The sequence below is a fragment of the Cnephaeus nilssonii genome (assembly GCF_951640355.1).
Source record: "Cnephaeus nilssonii genome assembly, chromosome: 18".
Lineage (NCBI taxonomy): Eukaryota > Metazoa > Chordata > Mammalia > Chiroptera > Vespertilionidae > Cnephaeus > Cnephaeus nilssonii.
Window position 1 is genome coordinate 8,308,884 of NC_137089.1, and position 22,096 is coordinate 8,330,979.

Here is a 22,096-nt window from a genome sequence, read left to right on the forward strand (position 1 = left end):
CCATGTGCAATATTCAGGGAAACAAATGCAGTAGGAGCCGCCCCCCATTTTGAAGACACACACTTGATTTAAAGCCACTTACAATTTAAAGCTGCACGGAGATGTAATTAAATTTTATAGAAGCCACAGCTTTTAAATGAGGACACATGATCTATATGTATGTGTGAACATGCACACGCATGCAGTAAAAGTGAGACATTTAAAAAGTTATGCTCCATAATTATTGATATTATAATTCAAAATACAAGACATTATTGCTCAGATGATATGAAGGTTGTTTTTATTCAGATGATAGGTATGACTATAAGAACATATAAAGATAATCATTATTATACTATTATAATAGTACTTTATTGAGCAAAATTGATAAATATTCTTCAATATACATTTTACTGTTAATGTTACCTCTTCTTTATCTGGCTCTATACATTTGTGGCAATGACATCAGTGAAGACAATGCTTTGATAAATCATGTATCTGTTGTTTTTTTGCTGCTTCTACACCAAAAAGATTTACTAAAATAAGGTAATGTTACTTAGATAATCCAAGAATAAACTTTACTTGTTTGAATGCATAGATAATTCATAGTTTATTTGAAGGTGGAAAACATTACACATGCTATTATTATGTATACGTATACAGTGTTCATTAAATGCATCTAAAAATTTCCAATATGTGGGATGAATCAAGATACAAATCTATCACAAACCCTCTCCTACCTTTAAACTTTTAATTTAGTCTTTAGGGTGATCTACACTGTTCAAATGTGATCCATTTTACGCTTTAACTCAAAGGGAAAAGATATAAATTAAAGCCCCGAAAGTCATTAAGTAAATGTCTTATGTGGGAAAAAAACAAAAAACAAAAAACTCCTTTGTAGATTAAATCTTTGAAGAAGACCCTGTGAACACTCTTCAGACTGGCTTTGTTCCTTTAAAGTCTATTTAATGCCTTGGAGAAGATGTCTTTGGTTTTGACCCCACCCCACCCCACCCCACCCTTGAACCTTAGAGACCAGCTCAATAAACTACAGAAAGACCAAAAGTTTCCGAAAGAATAGTCTTTAAAGTAAAAAGACCTTCCTCAGGCTATAACCTCAGTGTGAGAATAAGCCCTAGCAGGAAGAAAAATCTCCTATCTAAAAATCTCCTATCTTTGCCACCATTAATTATCCACTTAGCAATCTACTTCTGCCATAAATGCACTACTTTCCTATAGGACTCTTCTTTCCCATGTAGCAAGCCATGGGTTATCAACCAACCTCCACCCCCACCCCCAAAGCCCTCCTTTGTGGTTCAAGATAAGCTGGGTAAATTGTGTAACCAGTTTTTAAGGCAAATCATTAGATCTTTATTTTTACCCTGAAGCTCCTTAGGGGCTCATATAATGAATTGTGTGAAGTCTGTTTTGGTCTAAATGCACAGCATATATTTTTTAAAAAATTACTGTTACTTATCAGTTAAAAATAATATCAATTCTTTATATTACAATGGTTGTATTGGTTCCTTTTTCCTTCTGACATTTTTTTTTTTACTCCCTATACTTTTTTGAATCATTATAAGCTATATTCCATAATACTATTTCAAGGTACAGAGAATATTCAGAAAAAAACTGATGAAAAACAAATCATATATATTTGACTTCAAATATTTTTTTCTTTGTGGAAAGTAGTCAACTATAATAATTAGATAGCCAGCTACATGACTAATAATCTCTAGCCAGAAATCACTATTGTGTTTTAAGTGTTTAACTACTGAAGATGTTATAAAAATGCCAACAGTTGGTATTTACAAGTAATGGGATAATGAGTAACACTGATCTTCTTTGTGGAAATAAGTATTTCCACAAATACTTATTGTGTAAAGTTTGAAACTTTCCACAATAAGTATTTATTACATATAGTAGCATAAAAATATGCCATTTATTTATGTATATTTACTACATAAATTTGCCTTTGTTATTTAAATACATTTAAAGATAAATACAGTTGGTTCATACTTCAAAATGAAAGTAAATTATTTTATATAAACTAGTTTCATAAGAAGCCTTTTTTTTTTAATCCTCACCCAATAAAATGTTCATTGATTTGAAAGAGAAAGAAACATTGATCTGACGCCTCCTGTATGCACCCCAACAGGGGATCAGACTGCAACCCAGGTAGCAGATACTAGGATAGGTGAAGGAAATAGAGAAACAATAAAATATGGTTCCCTGTCCTCATTGCTAAATATTCCATGTTGTGACTCTTGATAATCACAGATGCTACTCCAAGAATGTACAAAAGGACTTCAATTTGTTTTTGAAGAAAAGAAATCCAGTTCAATTGACTTTCACATGCTGAGTAAAATCTTATCAAAAATCCTCTTGTATGCTTAACAATAATAAATATATACATAAGTCTGTGTGCAGTAGTTAATAAATATACCCATAGAAACAGATGCTTTACAATAATAGCTTCTATGTTTATTGTGTGGGGGACACTCTGTGTTAAACCCTTTTTTAGATCATCTGACTTTCTCTTCACAATAACTCCTTGAGTTATATTTTATTTCTCTTTTATGGATGAGAAAATAAAACTGAGTTCCAAGGTCAGACAATGCTTAGCACAAATTAGAAACTCAATCAAAATTTACTGAATGAGATAAGAAATGGGGACTTAAAGCCAGGACAATGTGAATACAAAACCTTCGTTTTAACCACTATGCTAAACAACTCATTAAGGGAAAACCAATGAAAATAACAAGATGAATAAAAACAAAAACAAAATCTATTCGTGATTGGCTAATTCCAGTCCAATCATGAATAGTATATTTTTATGCTACTATATGTAATGTTCAAAGATAAGAAGACTGGAATTAGCCAATCATGAATAGATTTTTTTATCAAGATCAATTTTCTGAATTTATTTCCTTTTAAGTAGAACTTTAATTATACATTTTAGCACATAAAAGTTGATAAAACTTGACTGGGATATGGAAGTCCCAAATATGAACTCCTCTAAGATTTTGATATCCAGTAAACAATAATAGCATTAATAAAGTCTAGATGAGAGTTTTAAATTACAATTAAGTCTGTAAATTTACATTTAATTAGAAGAGGAATTAAAAAAAACTTATTGTGGAAGATTATACACTATTTAGGCTGATACACTTTTGGATTTAGCCTTTGTTAAATAAATTTGAATTTGATTATGTATAAGCTATGTTCGTAACAATAAAATATTATTGTTGCTTCCTTAAAAAATAAAAAATAAAAGCTTAAGTAGCAGAAAACACTAACATTAATTTGAGTCTCTTGTTCTGATGATAAGTGAAATGATATAAAATTTAACTTTTCTTCTAAAGCTAAAATGAGGATGATTTAGCTTTAGAAGAAAAATTAACAGCTTTTAAGTATATTATCATATTTAATTAATTTTTATATGGTTAGAAAACATGAGGCAAAGTCATTAATAAAACTCTTGCTATAGAGTATATAAGCTATAATAAAATTCATCAATGAGAAGATCAAAATTCCAGATTACACAAACAAGAGTTTTACACAAGAGGGAAATCATAAGTGTCATGCTTTTTCTTTCTTTCCCTTCTTTCCTTTACTAAATTTTCTGAAAGGGAAATATTTTACCTCTTGAAACAAAATGCATATAACAATAAATGAATACATTTGTCAATTGCTCCCATATATATTTTGTATTTAATGTTAATATCTTCAATTAAGAGAACCAATATAATGTACTATTTGAATGAATATACCGTATTTTCCGGCGTATAAGACGACTGGGTGTATAAGATTTTCCTGGGTTAAAAAGTCATCTTATACGCCAGAAAATACGGTAGTCCAATATATCTAATCCCATCAATATAGTCCAATATACCATATTTTCCAGCGTATAAAACGACTTTTTAACCCAGGAAAATCTTATACGCCCAGTCGTCTTATATGCCGGAAAGTACGGTAATGCAAACTACACAAAGGATACATTTCAGATTTATCCTGAAAGCAGTATGCTTCCCAGTTACATCCCAGACTCATCCAACCAACCAGATACTTTCAAAGTATAATGTTCTTCTCCTCTCCTGTATACTCTGGGTTGTTTTCCATTTTTAATGGAAATATTTCCCAGGGTCTAGCCCTATCCAGACACAAAACTGACTAGCTTCTGCCATGCTCCATCCTTTCACCTCCATTGGAGGACATCATTATTTCTCCGTACATCCTCTGAGGAATGAACAGCTCAGTTCTGCCCAACTGCTTATTATTATACAGTCTTAGAGTTTTTCAGCCTCATCAACAAATGGGACTCATCCTTCCTTTACTCTATTGTTATGATCCTTCCCTAAACTTGACAAAGCTTGAGTTCATTTCATGTGCTAGTCCCTTGCTGAGGTCAAATACATAGCCCTAATCATTATTCTCGGTGATCTTGGTTGTGGCTCATATCCTTTGTACATGAGTCCCATGTGGTCATTGCTTAGTATAACATTTCTTTATCCTTCATATTTCTACTGTTTGAATAATCACAGTACACAGTAACAATATTAGCTGTTCTTTTAAAAACAACAATTAAAAATCATCGTTATTTTTTTCCTGGTAAAGAACAACAAAATTTTAATAGAAAATGTTATAAGAATTTATCTTTATGTAGGTTGTTTTGTGAATAAAAAAAATGGTGCATGAGGTCAGATACAGAGAGACAAAATAATGAAAAAAATCAAAGAATGTGATCAAATTCCAGTTTAAAATTGAGTCTGCTTAATAGTTTCTGATAGACTTTCCCTAAAATTCCTTTTAAAATACTAAGCAGACCCCAAATATTGTTTTATAATGAGCACTATTATGCAAAATTAAGACATGTTAACATCCTTCGACTAGAATCAAGAAAATATTTCATCAAATATAAATATGAGGCAGTAGGAACCTGGGAAATCTCTTAGTAGACATCGTATGCTTTAACCCCATAAACAACAGGTGGAAAACAATGAAAGACCCTCTTAGGATTCTCCTATGTGTGGGAGTGTAGAAAGGGGCTGTCATGCTTTCTGACCGTCTGCTTCCTCGGTTCAAAGTTCCAAACATGTAACAGCCCCAAATCTGGCTCTAGTTCTTTTTTTTCATTATTGCTATTTTTTTTTCAAGCTACACATTGTGTTATTCCCATTTTACATGATTTTCAATATCCCTTCAGACATGCCGTCTTCCATAATATAAGAAGACAGTTATGGGACTGTACTTGTGGGACCATCTTGCATTCAGAGAAAACTGGAAGGAAGAGTAGAAAGAATGTTTTCGTCGACATGATCAGAGACTCTCCGGTGAAATGAGGCATGGCGTTATTTAGGAAGGCTATTCCGGCTACAGCACAGGGACACGGAGGAAAGGAGAAGGGGAGGTGGGAGATGCAGGCAGTGTCCCAGGTTTAGATTTTACCCTATTACTGAACGTCGCCAGAATAGGGCGTACCATGGGAATGACGGGCACTGGTTTATGCTTCGGAAAGGGCAGTCTTATTGTAGCATGGAAGAGAGTTCGGAAAGCACCAAAAGTGAAGGAAGGGAGACCAGACAGTAGGCACAGTCACAACCAATACCTTGAGTTAATGGTGCTTTAATTGTGTGTATGATGGTAGCCCTAGCGGGCAGTTATGGTAAGATAGTTATGAAACAAAGTTAGCTTTTGATTGGGATAAAAATGACTTCTTATTGATACTTTTGGCTGGCAAGATTTCCAACACTATATTAGGTGATGATCATATTATGTTTAGTGAAAGGATTATGGCCTGCATCATAAACCATTCTGAAATGTATTATAATATCAAAATCATTGGCTATTTAAAATACATATTCAAATTGAATTAAAAATTCTTATCTGTCTACAAACTAGCATGTCAAGGCTAAATTACATACTCAATCACTCATTTATTCTCACAGTCATTTTGTGCATGTGCCAGACACTGTTTTGCTGTTTCACTGCATGTTGTTACCATAAGCAAAGTACCTTTTAAAACCCCACAACAAAGAGCTGATGGCTATAAATAGTTACTTTCCCTATGACTTTTTTTTTCAGCATAGAAAATACATTCCATTAGGTTAAGGATATCAAGAAAAGTCCTTCAAGTCTTGGTTAGTGTAAGACATAGAGTCCTTTCTCATATATTCTGTAATAACTGAGACTATTAGTGCAATTCTTTCCAGCAGAAAATAGTTGGGGGGCAGGGGGGAAGGTTGTTGAAGAGGGAAATGTGGTTATTAGAAAAGACTGGGGGGGTTATATATAAAGAGTTTTGAGGACATATAATAGGGACAAAACTTTACTTAAAATGTTAGTCATTGTGGAGTGCAAAATAGGAGGATTCAGCAAATAGAGAAGGGGACTGAAATGACAGGGGCAGTGAAATAAATTTACTTTTCAATCACTGTTGGTTGCCTGGTGTGTGCTATAGACCCACTTTCGGCCCATTTTGTGGTACTTTCTTTTTTAAAAAAGATTTTTTATTGATTTCAGAGAGGAAGGGAGAAGGAGAAAGAGAAACATCAAGCTTGAGAGAATCATCAATTGCCTGCCTCCTGCACGCCCCCTATTGGGGATTGAGCCCGCACCCCGGGCATGTGCCCTGACCAGGAATCAAACCATGACCTCCTGGTTCATAGGTCAACACTCAACCACGGAGCCACACCCACTGAGCTGTGGTACTTTCTTGATAGCAAATATGTAGCCATTCAGCAACTTATCTCTTCACCAAACTCATAAAATACTATCCAGTATTCTAACATACCCCAATGAATATTCAATAAATGCAAGATTGGGCTAAGTGGGAGCTATATATACAGAAAGCCCCCTATTTATGCTATCACAATTTTGCATTTTCTCATTTCCTGAGCCATAAATTTGTCTATGTTGCTAATGTACAGATTTCCTCCCATTTGCTATCATTTTCAGAAACTGTAAAAATATAATCCCATGTTTGCTGTGAAATTACCCTCGAAATGAAAGCTGCTGAAGAGTACATAGCACCTTCTTTAGCAGCACACACCTCCCCAATTCCTCCTGCCTTCCCATTTGGGTAGAAAAATATATATTTTTTCTAATCAGCGAACAAGCAGGCATTATTAAACACACTCCATTCCAGACACAGTGCTGGAGACAGATACAAGGATTCCCGAGACCACAGCTTCCTCCAGAAGGCCATTCAAAGGAGGATTGTTCTGACTCAGGCTGTAAAAGGGTTACTCTGACTGCTGTGTGACTGTGCCCAGGGCGGGTGAGCCAGAGGAGGGAGCAAAAGGGAGGACAGAGAATCCTGTCCATGGCTATTGTGGCAATCCAGTGTTAGAACAGTGGCTTTGGTTAGGCCATTATTAGTGAATATTGTGAGAAGTAGTCAGATTTAAGAAATACCTTAGATTGGGGGGGGGGGTATCTATGTTACCAAGGGGTCAACTATGGTAATATGTTTCTTTCTCTGTCTGAAAATGAGTAGTGATGTGATTTACTGAGATGGGGAACATTAAGAAAGGGGACTGTTGGGGAGGAATTAGTAAATCAGAGGTTCGTGTTGGAGGTGCCTCTTAGATATCCACATGGAGATGCTAGGTAGGCAGGCGAGAGGTGGGAGCTGGACATTAGCTTTAAATACCATTAGCACATTATCAGTATTTAAAGCCACGAGACAGGATGAGATCACCAAATGAGTAAGTTATATGGAGAAGAGAAGATAGAATGGCAAATTGTCTCACTCCCCACAGCAACCTAGCTCATACCCGACCCTGAGTGATGGTGGCTGCCGGTCACTCCTGGAACTCACAGAGGATCCCGGTTTTTCCCTTGCATGGATGTTGCTAGCATCATGCTAGTCTGGGTGTGAGCTGTGCTGCTGTCCCTTCACTGGCCTTTTCTGAGCAAGTATAGAGCCTCCTTCCTTCATTCTCTCAACCATAGGCGCTGGTAACACAGTGTTGGTGTGTTAGGAATACTGACAAAAAACACTGTTTATCACAGGAAATTATGTCACAGAGAAGGAAAACTTTCCTCTTCTATTTCTGCACCCCCAAACGGTGCCTCTCCTAACCCAACAAGGCTACATTTTTCTTTTTTTTTAGATCACACAATTTAGTTTTGCTTTTTCTTAACTTCCCCATTCCATACAGATTCTTGACACTATCATGGTATGCTTAAAGTTCTAGTAAAATGTTTTCCAAACAAACAGAAAAAACACACACCCAGTTTTCATTCTATAATACATTCTGCTTGTCCCTAGAATTTGAAAAGTAATTCGTTTTTTTAAAAAAGTGGCATCTTTCATTTGTCTTTTTTCTAATTATATTCATTCTAGAGGCCTGGTGCACGAATTCATGCATGGGTGGGGTCCCTCAGCCTGGCCAGTGATTGAGGCCAATCGGGGCCATCTTGCCCAGTCCAGGGGGAGGGACTGCGGGAGGTTGGCCGGCCACGGGAGGTGGGTTGTGGGAGCGCACTGACCATCAGGGGGCAGCTCCTGCATTGAGTGTCTGCCCCCTGGTGGTCAGTGCGCATCATAGTGGCTGGTTGACCAGTCGTTCAGTCGACCAGGTTGTAATGGTCACTTAAGCTTTTATGTATATAGATTACATACAAATGGCATATCACACTTCTAAGGGGATTCCTAAACGTATTCCTATTCATGCTTAGGTCAGGTACTTGAAAAAGTTCTGCCAGTTGCCTGAGGTAAGTCAAGTTTAGAAAAAGTTGTGCTATTTAAATATGTAATACACCAATTATTGTACACAGCAGAAGTGAGCATATGCTCACCTTTGTAATTGATTATTTTCCTTTTTTACTTCATCATTTATTCCTATTATTCTTAGTCCCTCCCTTTCACGACAAAAGTGAACTAGAAATAACTGACCGAGTTGTAAAAACAGGAAATTGCTGGGAAGCCAGCAACAGAATCTTGGAAACAACCCAGCTTGGGGACTGGGCACACTGTGTCTGATCTGAGCTCTTCTCATTCTGAGATGTGTAGCCCTGAGATGCTTCTCCAACTGACCTTCTGCTCTTCACCTGCAAAACAATGACTATCACCTTGGAGAGTCCTTCTGAGGACAGACAAAATATTGGTAAATATCTGCTACATGATAGGCACTAAGTCCTGATGATTCTCCGCCTCCACCTTTTTGTTAGGACTGTAGGAGATGATGGTCTAGCCACTGGGATAGCTGGGCAGAGCCACAGAGCTTCCATTTACACTCTGACCCAGGAAAACGCAGCCGAATGTTCCCTCGGTTGCCCATCTCACTTGTCAGCTCTTAGACTTGACTCCCGTCTGCCACATCAAAGTCACAGGACACCTGCGCTTGGCAGTGAGCCCTGCCCTGTCAGCAGTTCCTGACAGGTGAGACCCACGGGCCCAAGATCAGAAAGCTTGCTTGCTTTGCAGAAGGACCCGCCTCACCTGTCAGCTGTCACAGTCACTCTATTTACACTGCTCCGCTCCAGGAGAGGCGGGACCACAGGCCCGAGAATAACAGTTCTGAGGCACAAATGAAGTGTTGGCTGTTGTTTATGGGATTGTGTGTGGCGTTTCTTAGAACGGGTTTGCTTCCCATGGATACGTGGAGAAATGGCTTCTTCCGTGGCACGTTAGGGTCACACCTGAAGGTTGTGAGGCCGACTGCCTAGCTGCAAAAGTGGGGTTTGTTGCTTAAAAGATCCCCAAATTCATCAGTCTATTCCAGGTGACGGGACGGTCTCAGGGTACGGCTGCTGTGGGAACACAGGGGGCTCCACCTGTCAGCTGTGTTCCCGGCAGTCTTTCGTAGGGTAGAGACCTGGTTCTAAGCAGGAAATACTGAGCTGCGTGAAATCAGTGGTCTCCTCTCAGCATCCAACTGAAAGAGAACATCCTGACGAGACAGAGAATAATGTTCAAGAGCACAACCTGCCTCCTCAGTACTCAATAAGTATAAGCACCAGCTAAATCCTACCAAAACTGTAGGCTGTAAGAACTATGGCAATGGTATCTCTTCTGCTACTGACCTGCATAAACACACACACAAGGCATGCCCCACACACACGTGAACATGTGTGCATGCATGTACATGCACATGCACACACAAAGTTTTGCTTATTTGGGGTCCCAAAAAAATCTACTCTCTCAGAAAAGGTCTTTCAAATATCAACTACCTAAAATTAGAAATAAAACAATATCCCCAAATATTAGAGTCACGCAGTCAGAAAGATAGAAACAACAAAAGGAGAAACAACAATAACAATTTTAAAAAGCACAATTTTTGTCACACCAGTAGTTCAAAAATTGGAGTGCATTACATAGAACATTGAAGTATCTTCTTCCCTCAGCTACTTCCAGAGATCCCCATGGCATAGCTTTTCAATGCAGCCTTTTAACTCACACACTGACTCATTGCCTCTTCCCTCATGGAGATTTCACTTCAACCAGAGTTGACTGTCTAGCTCACCATCATTTCACCAGTGTTGAGCTCAATGCCTGGCATGACTGAGGGACAATGGTGCCTGGGATACGTGTGATGTGATCTACTGGCCACCAGGTTCTCAACCGTCATATGACCTATTGGTCCCCGCTGGGAAGAAGGGAGTATGGAGTAGAGACTATAAAGCCAGAAACTGGCCCCTTGTATGGGGATATAAAGATAAAGGATTCCTCCTTAAAAAACCTACCTGGCAGGACTGGTAAAATGATTAAATGAAGTATACATGGAAAGCTCCTAAATATAACCGTCCACATAGTAGGTATTACATAAAATTAGTCTAAAAGTAAGGATTGTCCTTTAACTACTGTGTCTGAACTCCAATGGGAAGATGTTGCCAGTAATAACTAATTACTAATAATGACTAATTTTTCAACAAGTGCTTTAATCAATCCTTATATATCATTGCTATCATTAAGTACCTAACAAGGTTTGTTGGCATAGAACAATGAATTCCTTGAATTAAAAAACAGGCAGTAATTCAATAGAGAAATTTATAGGCAGTGTAGAACCCTTTAAATTGAATTAGATTTTTAAAATAGTACTTATAGTACTCTTGATGTAAGCTTTGTTAAAGCATTAGGGGAGTTAAAGTCTATATTTTTGCATAGGGTGTTTTATGTTCAATGCTGTAATATTTATGTTTGGCACTATTCATTTCATAGGGAAATATAGGCTGTGCGTCTTTTATTCGTTACGCTGTGTGTCTTTTATTCGCTTGATAGTTCAGACTCAGTGATACCCAAGCACCCAGAACCTCATTGTGCTGAGGGTTTAATGAGTGGATATGTAAGGGAGAGGGAGAGGGGTGAGTCAAGGTGCTGGATAGATAAGGCCAGGCAGAGTCAAAAGGAAGGAAAAGAGAAAAGTTCATATTAAAAAAATAAAGTTTCTGTGTGGTCACTTTGTCATCATGTGAGAGAAAAGCTATACTCATCAAATTGATCATTGGTGTTTAATTTGAACAGAAGTTCTGAGCTATTTAGATTCTAATCCACGGCCATTTACCAGCACTATTGCTGTAGGGAGAAACTACTCTAATGTCAACTCAATCATGCTGATTTAAAGGATGTATGATGATAAAAAAAAAAAAAAAAACACTCTGGGATTCAAAAAGATTCTTCCATTTTTTCCCAATCTATCAAGTTGACTCTGTGCTTTAGAATCAGACACTGCTACATAAGGTGTTGCATGTTCATATAATCTTTTTAACAACGAAATGGCATTAACATTCATTATAACAGGTCTTATGCAAGAACTTGCTTTCTTGATCTTAAAAGAAATTTATGGGCATGTATATTGGGTTCACTTTATGAATGAGGAATTAAAAGCTCAGAAAACAAGCCAGCTGCCAAAGAACACAGAGAAGGCTGGGTCTAGTTCTCTTAAACGGAGTGGTGGCTACACAGATACAGACGCAATGAGACAGGCTCAAGGCCCAGTCCCCACAGTGCCCTTCCCCATAACATGCCAGGCTCTGAATTAGACACAGGGACACCAAGAAAGACTAAGTTACTTACACCTACTTTGCTAATGGCAGCAGCGTCTTTGATGACCCGGCTCTGTAGCACGGGTCATTAGTGAGAGTCATTATTGAGATCTCAGCCAAGAGTCCATTTTTTCTACTCTTAGGATGATTTTGCACCCCATCAAATTCCCTGTAGAGAACTCTTTCCTGCTTAAAGAAGCTGAGTGGATTGGTTCTCTGTTATTGAGTTATTGATACTCTTGTGAGTTTAATGGGTTATTGGAATTTGTGAATCAGCCCACATCATTTGCACCTTAGTATTCCTTATTATTTTAGACTTTAGACATCACAATTTATGAAAATGTGTACCCTCGCTGTTTGTTTACTGAAGTGGCAGAGGGTTTGACTTCTCTTTAAACTCAAAAAAACCTGGCAAAAGATGGGGCTAAATAATTTTTAAAAAATGCAACTGAGGCAGCAGATAAGATGGCCACCAATGGTTTGTTTGTAGCATGTTTTTCCTTCTTCTTACTTTGCCTCATCCCTTTGTGTGTAGTGAAAAGAGAAAGACCATGGAAGAGAATGGAACAGACATAGAGAACATATTTTAAAAAATAGAATATTTAAACAAGAGATCCAATCCACGGAAAGTTTAAATATTGCTTAAAATTATCTCTTGATGTTATTTTAAGACCTACAAATGGATTAGAAAATGAAGCTTTAAACACACTGTTCTAAAGAGATGGTGTCCAAAGAAGTTCTAATTCCTACCCCACCTTTGGTTAGCAATGAAGTCCAAGCACAGTTCGGAGATGTGTCTCTCCCACAACTCCTGCCTTTCTATTCTTCACTTATCCTATCTAATAAAGAGGTAATATGCAAAGTGATCATCACTCCAACACACAAGATGGCCGCCCCCATGTGGACACAAGATGGCCACCACAAGATGGCCAGCAGGGGAGGGCAGTTAGGGGTGACCAGGCCTGCAGGGGAGAGCAATTAGAGGCAATTGGGTCGGCAGAGGAGCAGTTAGGCGTCGATCAGGCTGGCAGGGGAGTAGTTAGGGGGTGATCAGCCTGACAGGAAGAAGCGGTTAGGGGCAATCAGGCAGGCAGGCGAGTAGTTGGGAGCCAGCAGTCCTGGATTGTAAGAGGGATGTCCAACTGCCCATTTAGGCCTGATCCCAGTGGGGTCCCAGATTGGAGAGCATGTAGACTGTGCTGAGGGACACCCCACCCCTGCGCACTAATTTCATGCACCAGGCCTCTAGTTTTCATAAGAAGTCTTCAGTGTGTCCCATTAGTTGAAATCTTCCCACTAATATCAACCCTTCTTTCTAGCCCTGCCCTTAACCACCCAAAATGTTAAACTTGTTGACTTTTTTCTTATCCCCAAGTTGTCAAGAAACCAAATAGTAAAGTAAATCATGTCCAAACTTAAAGTAGCAATTATTATGACAATATCCCTGAAGAAAGGCCATTTCACCTTGTCCGAATAGTTAGTTATGCTAATGCTTTTATTGCATAATTAATTAAGGAAAAGGAATCCAGGTCAGATGTGAAGAACAGTCAGGTATTCTTCCCTAAAAGCAATTAGCCACTTGGTTTTAACATTTATATTCCTTTAAAACATTATGTTTATTTACATGTGCTCCTCCTCTCCACCTCCCCAATTCATGTGTAAACAGTGATAAAGTGTTAGCCATTTCTGGTGCATCTGTTAGGAGAATATTTGCTTCTAACAGCTGAAGATGACTGGACCTTCACCTCTACTCAATTTCCTGAAAACAACAGTTGTCAGATGCATAAATATGTCTATATAAATAAAACCTCAGAAATAAGCATATGCAGAGAATCATATGCTCATAATAAAATATCTTACCACAACTCAATTAATTGATGTTTTAGCTTTTTCAAGTTCAAGTAATTGTCAAAGATCTATTCTGAGGCAGGTTGATATAGTCAAACACATGCAAATACTAGATAACTGGGAGCTCTTGAGTGTTTGGGTATGCTAGAATGAAATAAAATCGTTCTTCTAGACCGGGAGCAGGAGTTACAAACTCAAAAGCCTACAGGGGCCCGGCAGATGGCAGAAATGAGTGAAGTAGTGAAGAACAGCGGTCAGCTAAGGAGCCTGTAGTCCCACCCAAAGGCAGTCCGGTCACTAAGCATGAGCAAAGCTTTTCTATCAAAAGATGCAATCTCAGTTTTCTAGCTTTTTCTATTTTTTTTAAGAGAAGCCAAGCAGTTTGCTTCTTTTTTTTTTTAAGGAAATCTCTTATTTTTAAATGTTGGACACTAGCTCAATGAATAAACAACAAAAACTCAAGCAAAATCCTGGCCAAACAAAATATATATGCAGGCTCCGGTGTCTCCTTTTAGGTAAACTTGTTTTAGGCAGCTAGGCCAGTTTCAGCTCCTCCCCTAAAGTCCAACATTTATATTCATTTATTTACATACTTGCACATGAGCAAGTTATTTTTTTCTAATGTTTTCAAAGTGCTGAAGTTAAATTAGGTAGGAAATTCCTTCGAGCTAAACCATCTTAGATCAGTGTCTGCTAGTTAAGGTGCTGACAGTTCTGTTAGGTTGTGGAAGAGGGAAGGAAGCCAGAAAAAAATATTTCCTTGTAGGAATTTTTGTTAAGCAGCACTAGGGTCACCATCCCATAGAAATATCTGCAATGTGAGTATGTGAAGCACAGGGTTTATTCTTGTATTATTCTTTATTAATTACTGTATTATTTTTCATACGAACAACTGTAAACCTACTTTTGCCCTACCCTGTATATCTGCTTGATTCAAAACATTGAAGGGTTTAAGAAGTACAAATTAGTGTTACAAAATAGTCACAAAGATGTAAAGTTCAGCATAGAGAATACAGTCAATAATCTATAATAATAAAAGTGTAATATGCTAATTAGACCAGACATCCTTCCAGACAACCTTCTGGACGAAGCTGGGGCTGCAAGGGAAGCCCAGGTCCCGGGTGCCAGAGGGAAGCTGGTGCCGGCAGCCGGGGGAAGGAAGGCCTACTCTTGCACGAATTTCGTGCATCGGGCCTCTAGTATTGTAATGACTATGTATGGTGGCAGGTGGGTCCTTGAAATACCAGGGGAAATGCTTTGTAAAGTTTATGACTGTCTATCCACTATGCTGTAAACCTGAAACTAAAACAAAATAGTTTTAATGTAAATTGTAGTAAAAAAATAAATTAGAAAAAAAGGGGAATTCCTAGATTCTACTAAATCAGAGTCTTTGAGGAAGGGCCCAGAGAGATGCTTTTCAATAAAGCACCCCATGTGACTCTTGTTGTTTTTAAAACACAAGAAGGCATCATGTGGTTGAACCCTGCGAAAACAGCCTGGGAGCCCCAAAAGCTTGGGCTTTTGTCATTTGCAGGAGTCAAGCACACTGTGAGCAGATCTGGGCGGAGACTTGGACTCCTCTGAAAGGGCATAGCTATTCCGAGTCTGAGCTTTCAAGACAGAAAGACTTGAACTCCAGTCCTGGCTTTGCCACTTACTTGCTGTTGAATCTTGTGGTTACTCGATCGCTGTGAGCCTCAGTTTCCTCCTGTGTAAGATGTGGGTACTAATGATAGCTACCTCAGAGGGTTTGGGGGTGCTTAAAGGAGATCATGATGCAGGTAAAGTACAAAGTATAACACCTGGACTAGAAGGATTGCCCAGTAAATGGCTGTCATTTGCATCAATCACCGCTGTCCTCTGCTCTCGGGAAAGCGCTGGAAGTATTCAACCAATAAAGCATTTCTTGAAAACATCCAACAGTGAAGCTGTGGAAGGGTTAGTTGCTCGGTGGGACGATAACTAGAAAATAGATTTTTGACCTAAAATTGGGGTGCCATGAAATTTGCTATCCAACCGGGCCTTTTTTGTCCAAGACAAATGCTAAAACCAGTGGACTGCCTAGACAACAGATGAACATTGGGATCTTCCCAGGAAAATCAGGAGACTATACGACTTGCCCTGTTTATAGCCCAACCTCCATCCTGCAAAGAGCCTGTCTTTGAAATGGAAATTCTCAACATGGCACAGCCTGTCATCTTCTGCTGGCATCTAAAAAAATGATCCCTGTACTTCCCCCAACTGGAGAATAAACCAGGGCTAATATTATTCTTTCCAATTTCGCATTAAATAAACTATTTCATTGTTTAGCAGATTGTATTTGCCAGGTGAAGTTACGTTATAGATTTGTCACCGAGGCATAACAGATACGACAATGGGTAAAAATTACAAAAATGGAGGGCTAGCAGGTCATAATTTAATTTCTGTTGTTGTAGGGTGACGTACGATGCAATGGAGAACCGTAAATAAGGGTAGTTAAATTACTCGGATGCTCAGCCTGGTGCCATCACCAGCTGGCTGTGTGATCACAGGGAAATCACTAAGCTGTGCTGTGTCACCCGGCTCCATCAGCTGCAAAATGAGAAAATGCCACCTGCCCTAAGCTCCTCAGAGACTGGTAATAAGATCAAATGAGAATGTCAGAGTACGTGCTTTGAAAAAGTATGACAGAAGAACGCATTTCCAGTAAAAGATGGAGCCTCAATTCTTGAGCAGAAAGCACCCAGATCTCTTCTTAAGCTAACAAATGGTATGGAAAGAGGGTAGGCATAATTATAATAAAGCTCCAAAGACCTGGCCTCGTGGGCTTCATTTTCCTCGTGGCAGATGATTAATCACCAGGTTTTTTACTTCCCCCTTTGCTGGCTGGCCACCCTAGGGTCGGAGCCACTTTTCAAATCCATCTTTGGGCTTTGCAGCTATTCAGAGCAAAAAGCCTTCCCTGGTGTTAGGTCATGCCAGAGCTAAACCCAGAACCCCCATTAGCCTAATTGACAGCATGACTTTTCCCTGGGGAGGAGAGTAATCATCTAGCTATTTATCTTGTCTGTAGGTTGATCACCACGGTGCTTAGGCAGAGACGTTTAAATAGAAAGATGAGGTAAGGCACATGTGCCAGGCGAGGTGACATTAAAGCCAGGTTGGGGGTCAGAAGAATGAAAGGGGAGCATCTGGGTTGGTGGTCCTCTCTGTTGCTGTTTCATGTCTCAAGTGGCCTTGGAGTAAGTGGCTGCTCAGGAGGCCACTAAAGAACATCTCTTTGTAATTGGGAGCAGGCTGGAGCTGCGTGGCCACCACTACCCATGGAGCTGCTGCCCGGAGGCGGCCAGACTGCTGCTTTTCTGCAAGGCAGGAGAGACCCATTAGAATGGTGAAGGGGTGGGTTCATTCTGCAACGAGATGTGTACAAATGTTTGCCTCCTATGGAAACCCATGCAACAGCTTCCAAAGTTAATTAAAAGCTAATTTTCTAATGAGGTGGCAACACTGGCAACATGTCATCAGTGTGACAGTGGCAGCCAGCAGCCGGTGAGGGACCAGGCAACCTCCCTCCCTCTTACAGAATGGAACATCCTACCTGCATCTATTAATTAGCCTCCAGCAGTATCGCTTTGGTATTAGACACCAGTATAGACTGTCATAGAAATCATAAATTGCTTTAAACGGTGTTGCCAAAATATTGTTGCTACTTATTTTGCAGCGAGACTCTTTCCAGCTATAACCTCACAGGCAATCAAATGCATTCCGGGAAATATTAAATCCAGGCGGCAGTGCCATGTGACATGAGCATGTTAATCCTTTGGGCAATTATTAATTAAGCCAGAATTGCAATGAGCTTTAGTAAATAGAAAGTGTCTTCAATTAACTACACCTATGTTGGTTTTTGCCTCTTATTTTGACTTCAAACTCACAGTCCAAGTAAGATGACTCATGGTCATTATCCTAACGATGTGGCTCTCCTGGCCATAGCCAGAATGTTCCAGACACCTGTGGCCATTCCTTGGCATTCTCCACAAGAGGTGTATAATTATGCTATTCAAGCAGATACTGACAATTACAAATCCTATATAATAAAAGCCTAATATGCTAAGTGTCCGGTTGGCCGGTCAACCATTCAACCAATCAAAGCATAATATGCAAATGATATGCTAAGGCCACTCAACCACTCACTTTGACGTGCACTGACCACCAGGGGGCAGACGCTCTGTCCGGTAGGTTAGCTTGCTGCTGGGGTCTGGCTGATCAGGAATGAGTGAGATGGGCCCAACACACCCTAAAGCCCTCCCCCATCCCTCCCCAGCTGGCCAACCTCCAGGGTCCCTCCCTGGACCCAATCATGCACTGGTGGGGTCCCTCGGCCTGGCCTATGCCCTCTCACAATCTGGGACCCATTGGGGGATGTCAGAGAGCCAGTTTAGGCCTGATCCTGCAGGTCAGGCAGAGGGACCCCACTGGTGCACGAATTCGTGCACTGAGTCTCTAGTCTATAATAATAAAAGTGTAGTATGCTAATTAGACTGGACGTCCTTCCGGATGACATTCCAAACAAAGCCGGGGCTGCGAGGGAAGCCTGAGTCCTGGGTGCCTGCTGGCGGGCAGAGGGAAGCCCGGGTCCCGGGTGCCAGAGGGAAGTCAGTGTCGGCAGCCAGGGGAAGGAAAATTGCACGAATTTCATGCATCGGGCCTCTAGTAAATAAATAAATAATACAATTTCCATAGAAACTCCAGCATTCTGGCTATTTAAGACATAGCTTATTTGTTAAATTATTTCAATAAGTACTTTGAAGACGTATTTAGGGTCTCTATGACAATCTAATAAATTGAATCGTTTACTACACAGTCATTGAATAGTAAGCAGCAGTTAGGAAGATTCACTTTGAATGTGCTGCTTCTGTAGGGGCTTCTTGTTTCCAGCTCAATAGGAGAGTAAATTGTTATTATGTGCACATCCTCTTAGAAAATAGTGTAGAGTTGGGTCTTTTCAGTTACCTCGTCTTTATGTTCGCTTTTCTCTCTTTTATTCTCAAACTCATTTTCTCTCTCTCTCACAGTCTCTCTTTTAGCTTCTCTCTCCTCCTCTCATTCACTTCTGATTCTCTGTCTCTTTTTTCTGTTCATTGTTTCTCTTTCTGTCACTGTTGCTCTCTTGTACTCGCACATGCTAGTGCTCTCTAGAGTTCTCTGAAGGTTATAATATGGTCTATATTGTTCTGTCTGTGTTGTTACCAGTTCATGGAAACTTCAAGAAATGCCCCTCACTGGCCAATACTGAGTCACATATTCATATTAAAATCAGTCACCAGAAAAGGGAATGAAACCATATGACTAAATTGGATTATATGATCCATTCTCTGGGACTGGGACTGGGGCTGGGGCTGGCCTGACTCCCCCTGAAGCAATGGCTGTGTGGATGTCAGGACACCTAAACGGATCTCCGGTTCTGTTAGAAAGGAGAAAGGAGAAAACGGCTGCTGAGTCAGCAACAATAGCATCTGCTAATGAGAATCATAAGCAATATTCAGAGTATGGCAGAGAGAGAGTAGAACAGGTTCTGAATAAAATAGCTCATGGGATGGTTCCCAGAAGAATACAATGACTAAAGCTGTGTTGGTGGAGGTTGTGAGGTTGTGGAGAAAAGAAGCTCTCATTCACTGCTGGTGGGAATGTCAACTGGTATCACCATGGTGAAAAAGAGTATGTAGGCTCCTCAAAAAATTAAGAACAGTTATTATATGACCCCTTCTTCTTTGTAATACATCCCCAAATTTTGAAAACATTTACTCACAAACACATATACACCCCTATGCTAATTGCAGCATTATTCATGTAGTCAAGGCATGGAAACAACCAAAGTGTCCTTCGATAGATGACTGAAGAAAATATAGCAGGTATATACAATGACTACTCAGCCATAAGGAAAAATGAAACACTGCCATTTGTGACAACATGAATGGATCTTGAGGATATCATGCTAAGCGAATAAGTCAAAGTTACGAATCATGTGATTTCACTCATATGTGGGATGTAAAACTGAAAGCAGCAAACGAACAAACAAGAAAAACAAAAACTCGTAGACACAGACAACAGTATGGTGGTTGCCAGAGAGGAAGGAGGGGAAGGTAAAGGGAAAAGGGGATCAAATATATGGTGACGAAAGAAGATTTGATTTCTGGTAGTGGACACACGATGCAATATACAGATCATGTGCCATAGAATTGTAAACTTGAAACCTTATAATCTCATTAACCAATTCATCTCAATACATTTAATTCAAAAATAGAAATAAAGTCACTGAACGTAAATTAAATGTGAATGTGTAGGGGAGGGATGTCCAGAGCTTCCATCAGATTCCCAAAGTTTGCTCATTCAAAACGTTCTAGAACCATCTCTTTAGAAGTTGCATATGTCCCCAAAGGAAACTTTCCAATACATTTCAATGTCAAAGGGATTCTGGGAGGAGAAAACGTAGCAGAGATTTCTACAAAATACCATCAGGGAGACTTAGCTCCTAAAGAACTGAGGTTAGTGAGAATCGTTAAAGACAAATATTGAAAAGGTTCACTTACTTATATTTCAAATAATAGCCAGGAAGGTCCAGGTTTGCTGTTGCTCAGGTCTGACTGTAGAATACGGACAGATGACAAGTTGATGACAGATGTGATAAAATCCGACTTGTTTTCCTGCCTGGGTTGCCCAGTGATCTTCCGATAGGAAAGGTAGGACAAATGCTAGGAAGAGGAAGTGGAAGCCAGAATTCAATAAAAGACTGGAAGAATTCCTATCCATTTCAATTGCACCTGTCTCTTAGCTTTCAAATATTATTTGGAACTCAAAGGAAACGTAATATCAGTTCATTGGTCTAGCTTGGATATCCTTACGAGATCATGAAGATTTGAAATTTTGGAAGACTGGAGGTGAGCAAATTTAGCTCTGATATTCTAAAGCAGGTCAGAGAACTTGACTGAAGTCAAGAAGCTGAAATGGACTGTTTAAACTATGGCTCGTGAGCACTTAAAGTGAAGCCAACCCACCTCAGGCTCATTTTCTTGGAAACTAGAGTTTCTCAAATAAAAGATTAGGAAAATGCAGTAAACATACTGCATACCATGATACGTTTAATGAGTTCCTTATTTAGGAACATTTCTTTTTTTCTAGAGCAAAATACAACACAACTTTACAGAGGTTAAATATGAAAACTGGAAAAGTAAATGGAAGTGGTATCACCTACTCAAATAATGTCTTGCTGAAGGCAAACAGATTTAGAAGCGAAATAGGCATGGTTCAAAGACTGGCTCTGGGGTCAGACATTTTTATTTTTGGAAACCCAGATCTATTATTTCTAGACTAGGGCCTTGAAAAAGTCACTTTACTTTTCTCAGCCTCAGTTTTGATGTAAAATGGGAAAAACAGTACCATCATCTACCTCCAGGGATTCTGTGAGAAAGAAAATGATATACATAAATGGTTCACCAGCGAGCCTAGGCTGGCACAGTGCTCAGCAAATGGTAGCTTTTGTTGCTTTTATTATTCCTAGCTAATTAAATGTAATGGTTTTGGTAGTTGCAAGCCCAAGGGATGCTCAAGGGAAAGGGGCCAATATAATGGCATAATAAATTTTAAAACTGTTAAAGGAATTATCATATGAAGAATATTAGTAATCAGTCTAATAAGCTCTAATCTCACATGTTAATATTAATGCTCCATTAAAATATAATTAATAATCATTAATGTTAATTTTATTTCAGAGTGAGGTTTGCCAAGATACTCAGAGAACTGTGGAGTCATACATAATAAATGTCTAAAACATTATAAAAATGTGAACCAACAGTATTGATATACATATAAATGGCTCGGTGAAAGTAACTAAAGATAACTACTATGATCTGCATATTTGTAATTGTGTTTCCATACGTTAGCATCCAGTTATTTAGAGCTTTGAGATGTCTACTTCTAAGTGAAATTGTGCCATACCCGTCACTCACTGAGATGCTTTGTTAAGCACAGTATTTAAAACAGGCAAGGAATTCGTTTGCTCAGTCCTTAACTTGGGAGTGTGCGAGGCAATTCTGGAAGTTGCTAACTAAATGACCTTTTCATAGTGACTATACTATGTCATTGTAATATTAGTACATTCTTCTTTATTTATCCTCCATTCAGTTCATTTCTTGACTTTCAGCTATATGATCTATGTAGAGCTGTGGTGTTTGTGAAAGGTATAGCTGAGGTGCTCTGGGAGGGAGGGAAAATGCCACTCCAGTTGAGTCTTGAACCCCCCAGT

The 22,096-nt window shown here is 39.2% G+C and overlaps 1 protein-coding gene across 4 annotated transcripts in view; it reads right to left on the bottom strand.

Moving 5' to 3' along the window:
* Window positions 1–22,096, bottom strand: part of TRIQK (triple QxxK/R motif containing) — a 116,158-nt gene that overhangs the window by 49,943 nt on the left and 44,119 nt on the right. For 2 of the 4 annotated variants that reach the window (XM_079796226.1, XM_079796229.1), the window contains one exon: window positions 20,283–20,546. In XM_079796226.1, coding sequence (XP_079652352.1) covers window positions 20,385–20,546 — 162 coding nt within the window. In that variant the 3' untranslated portion in view covers window positions 20,283–20,384. Of the gene's footprint in view, window positions 1–9,137; window positions 9,879–20,282; window positions 20,547–22,096 lie in introns of those variants that run through there. The other 2 variants (XM_079796228.1, XM_079796227.1) reach the window with 2 other exon arrangements.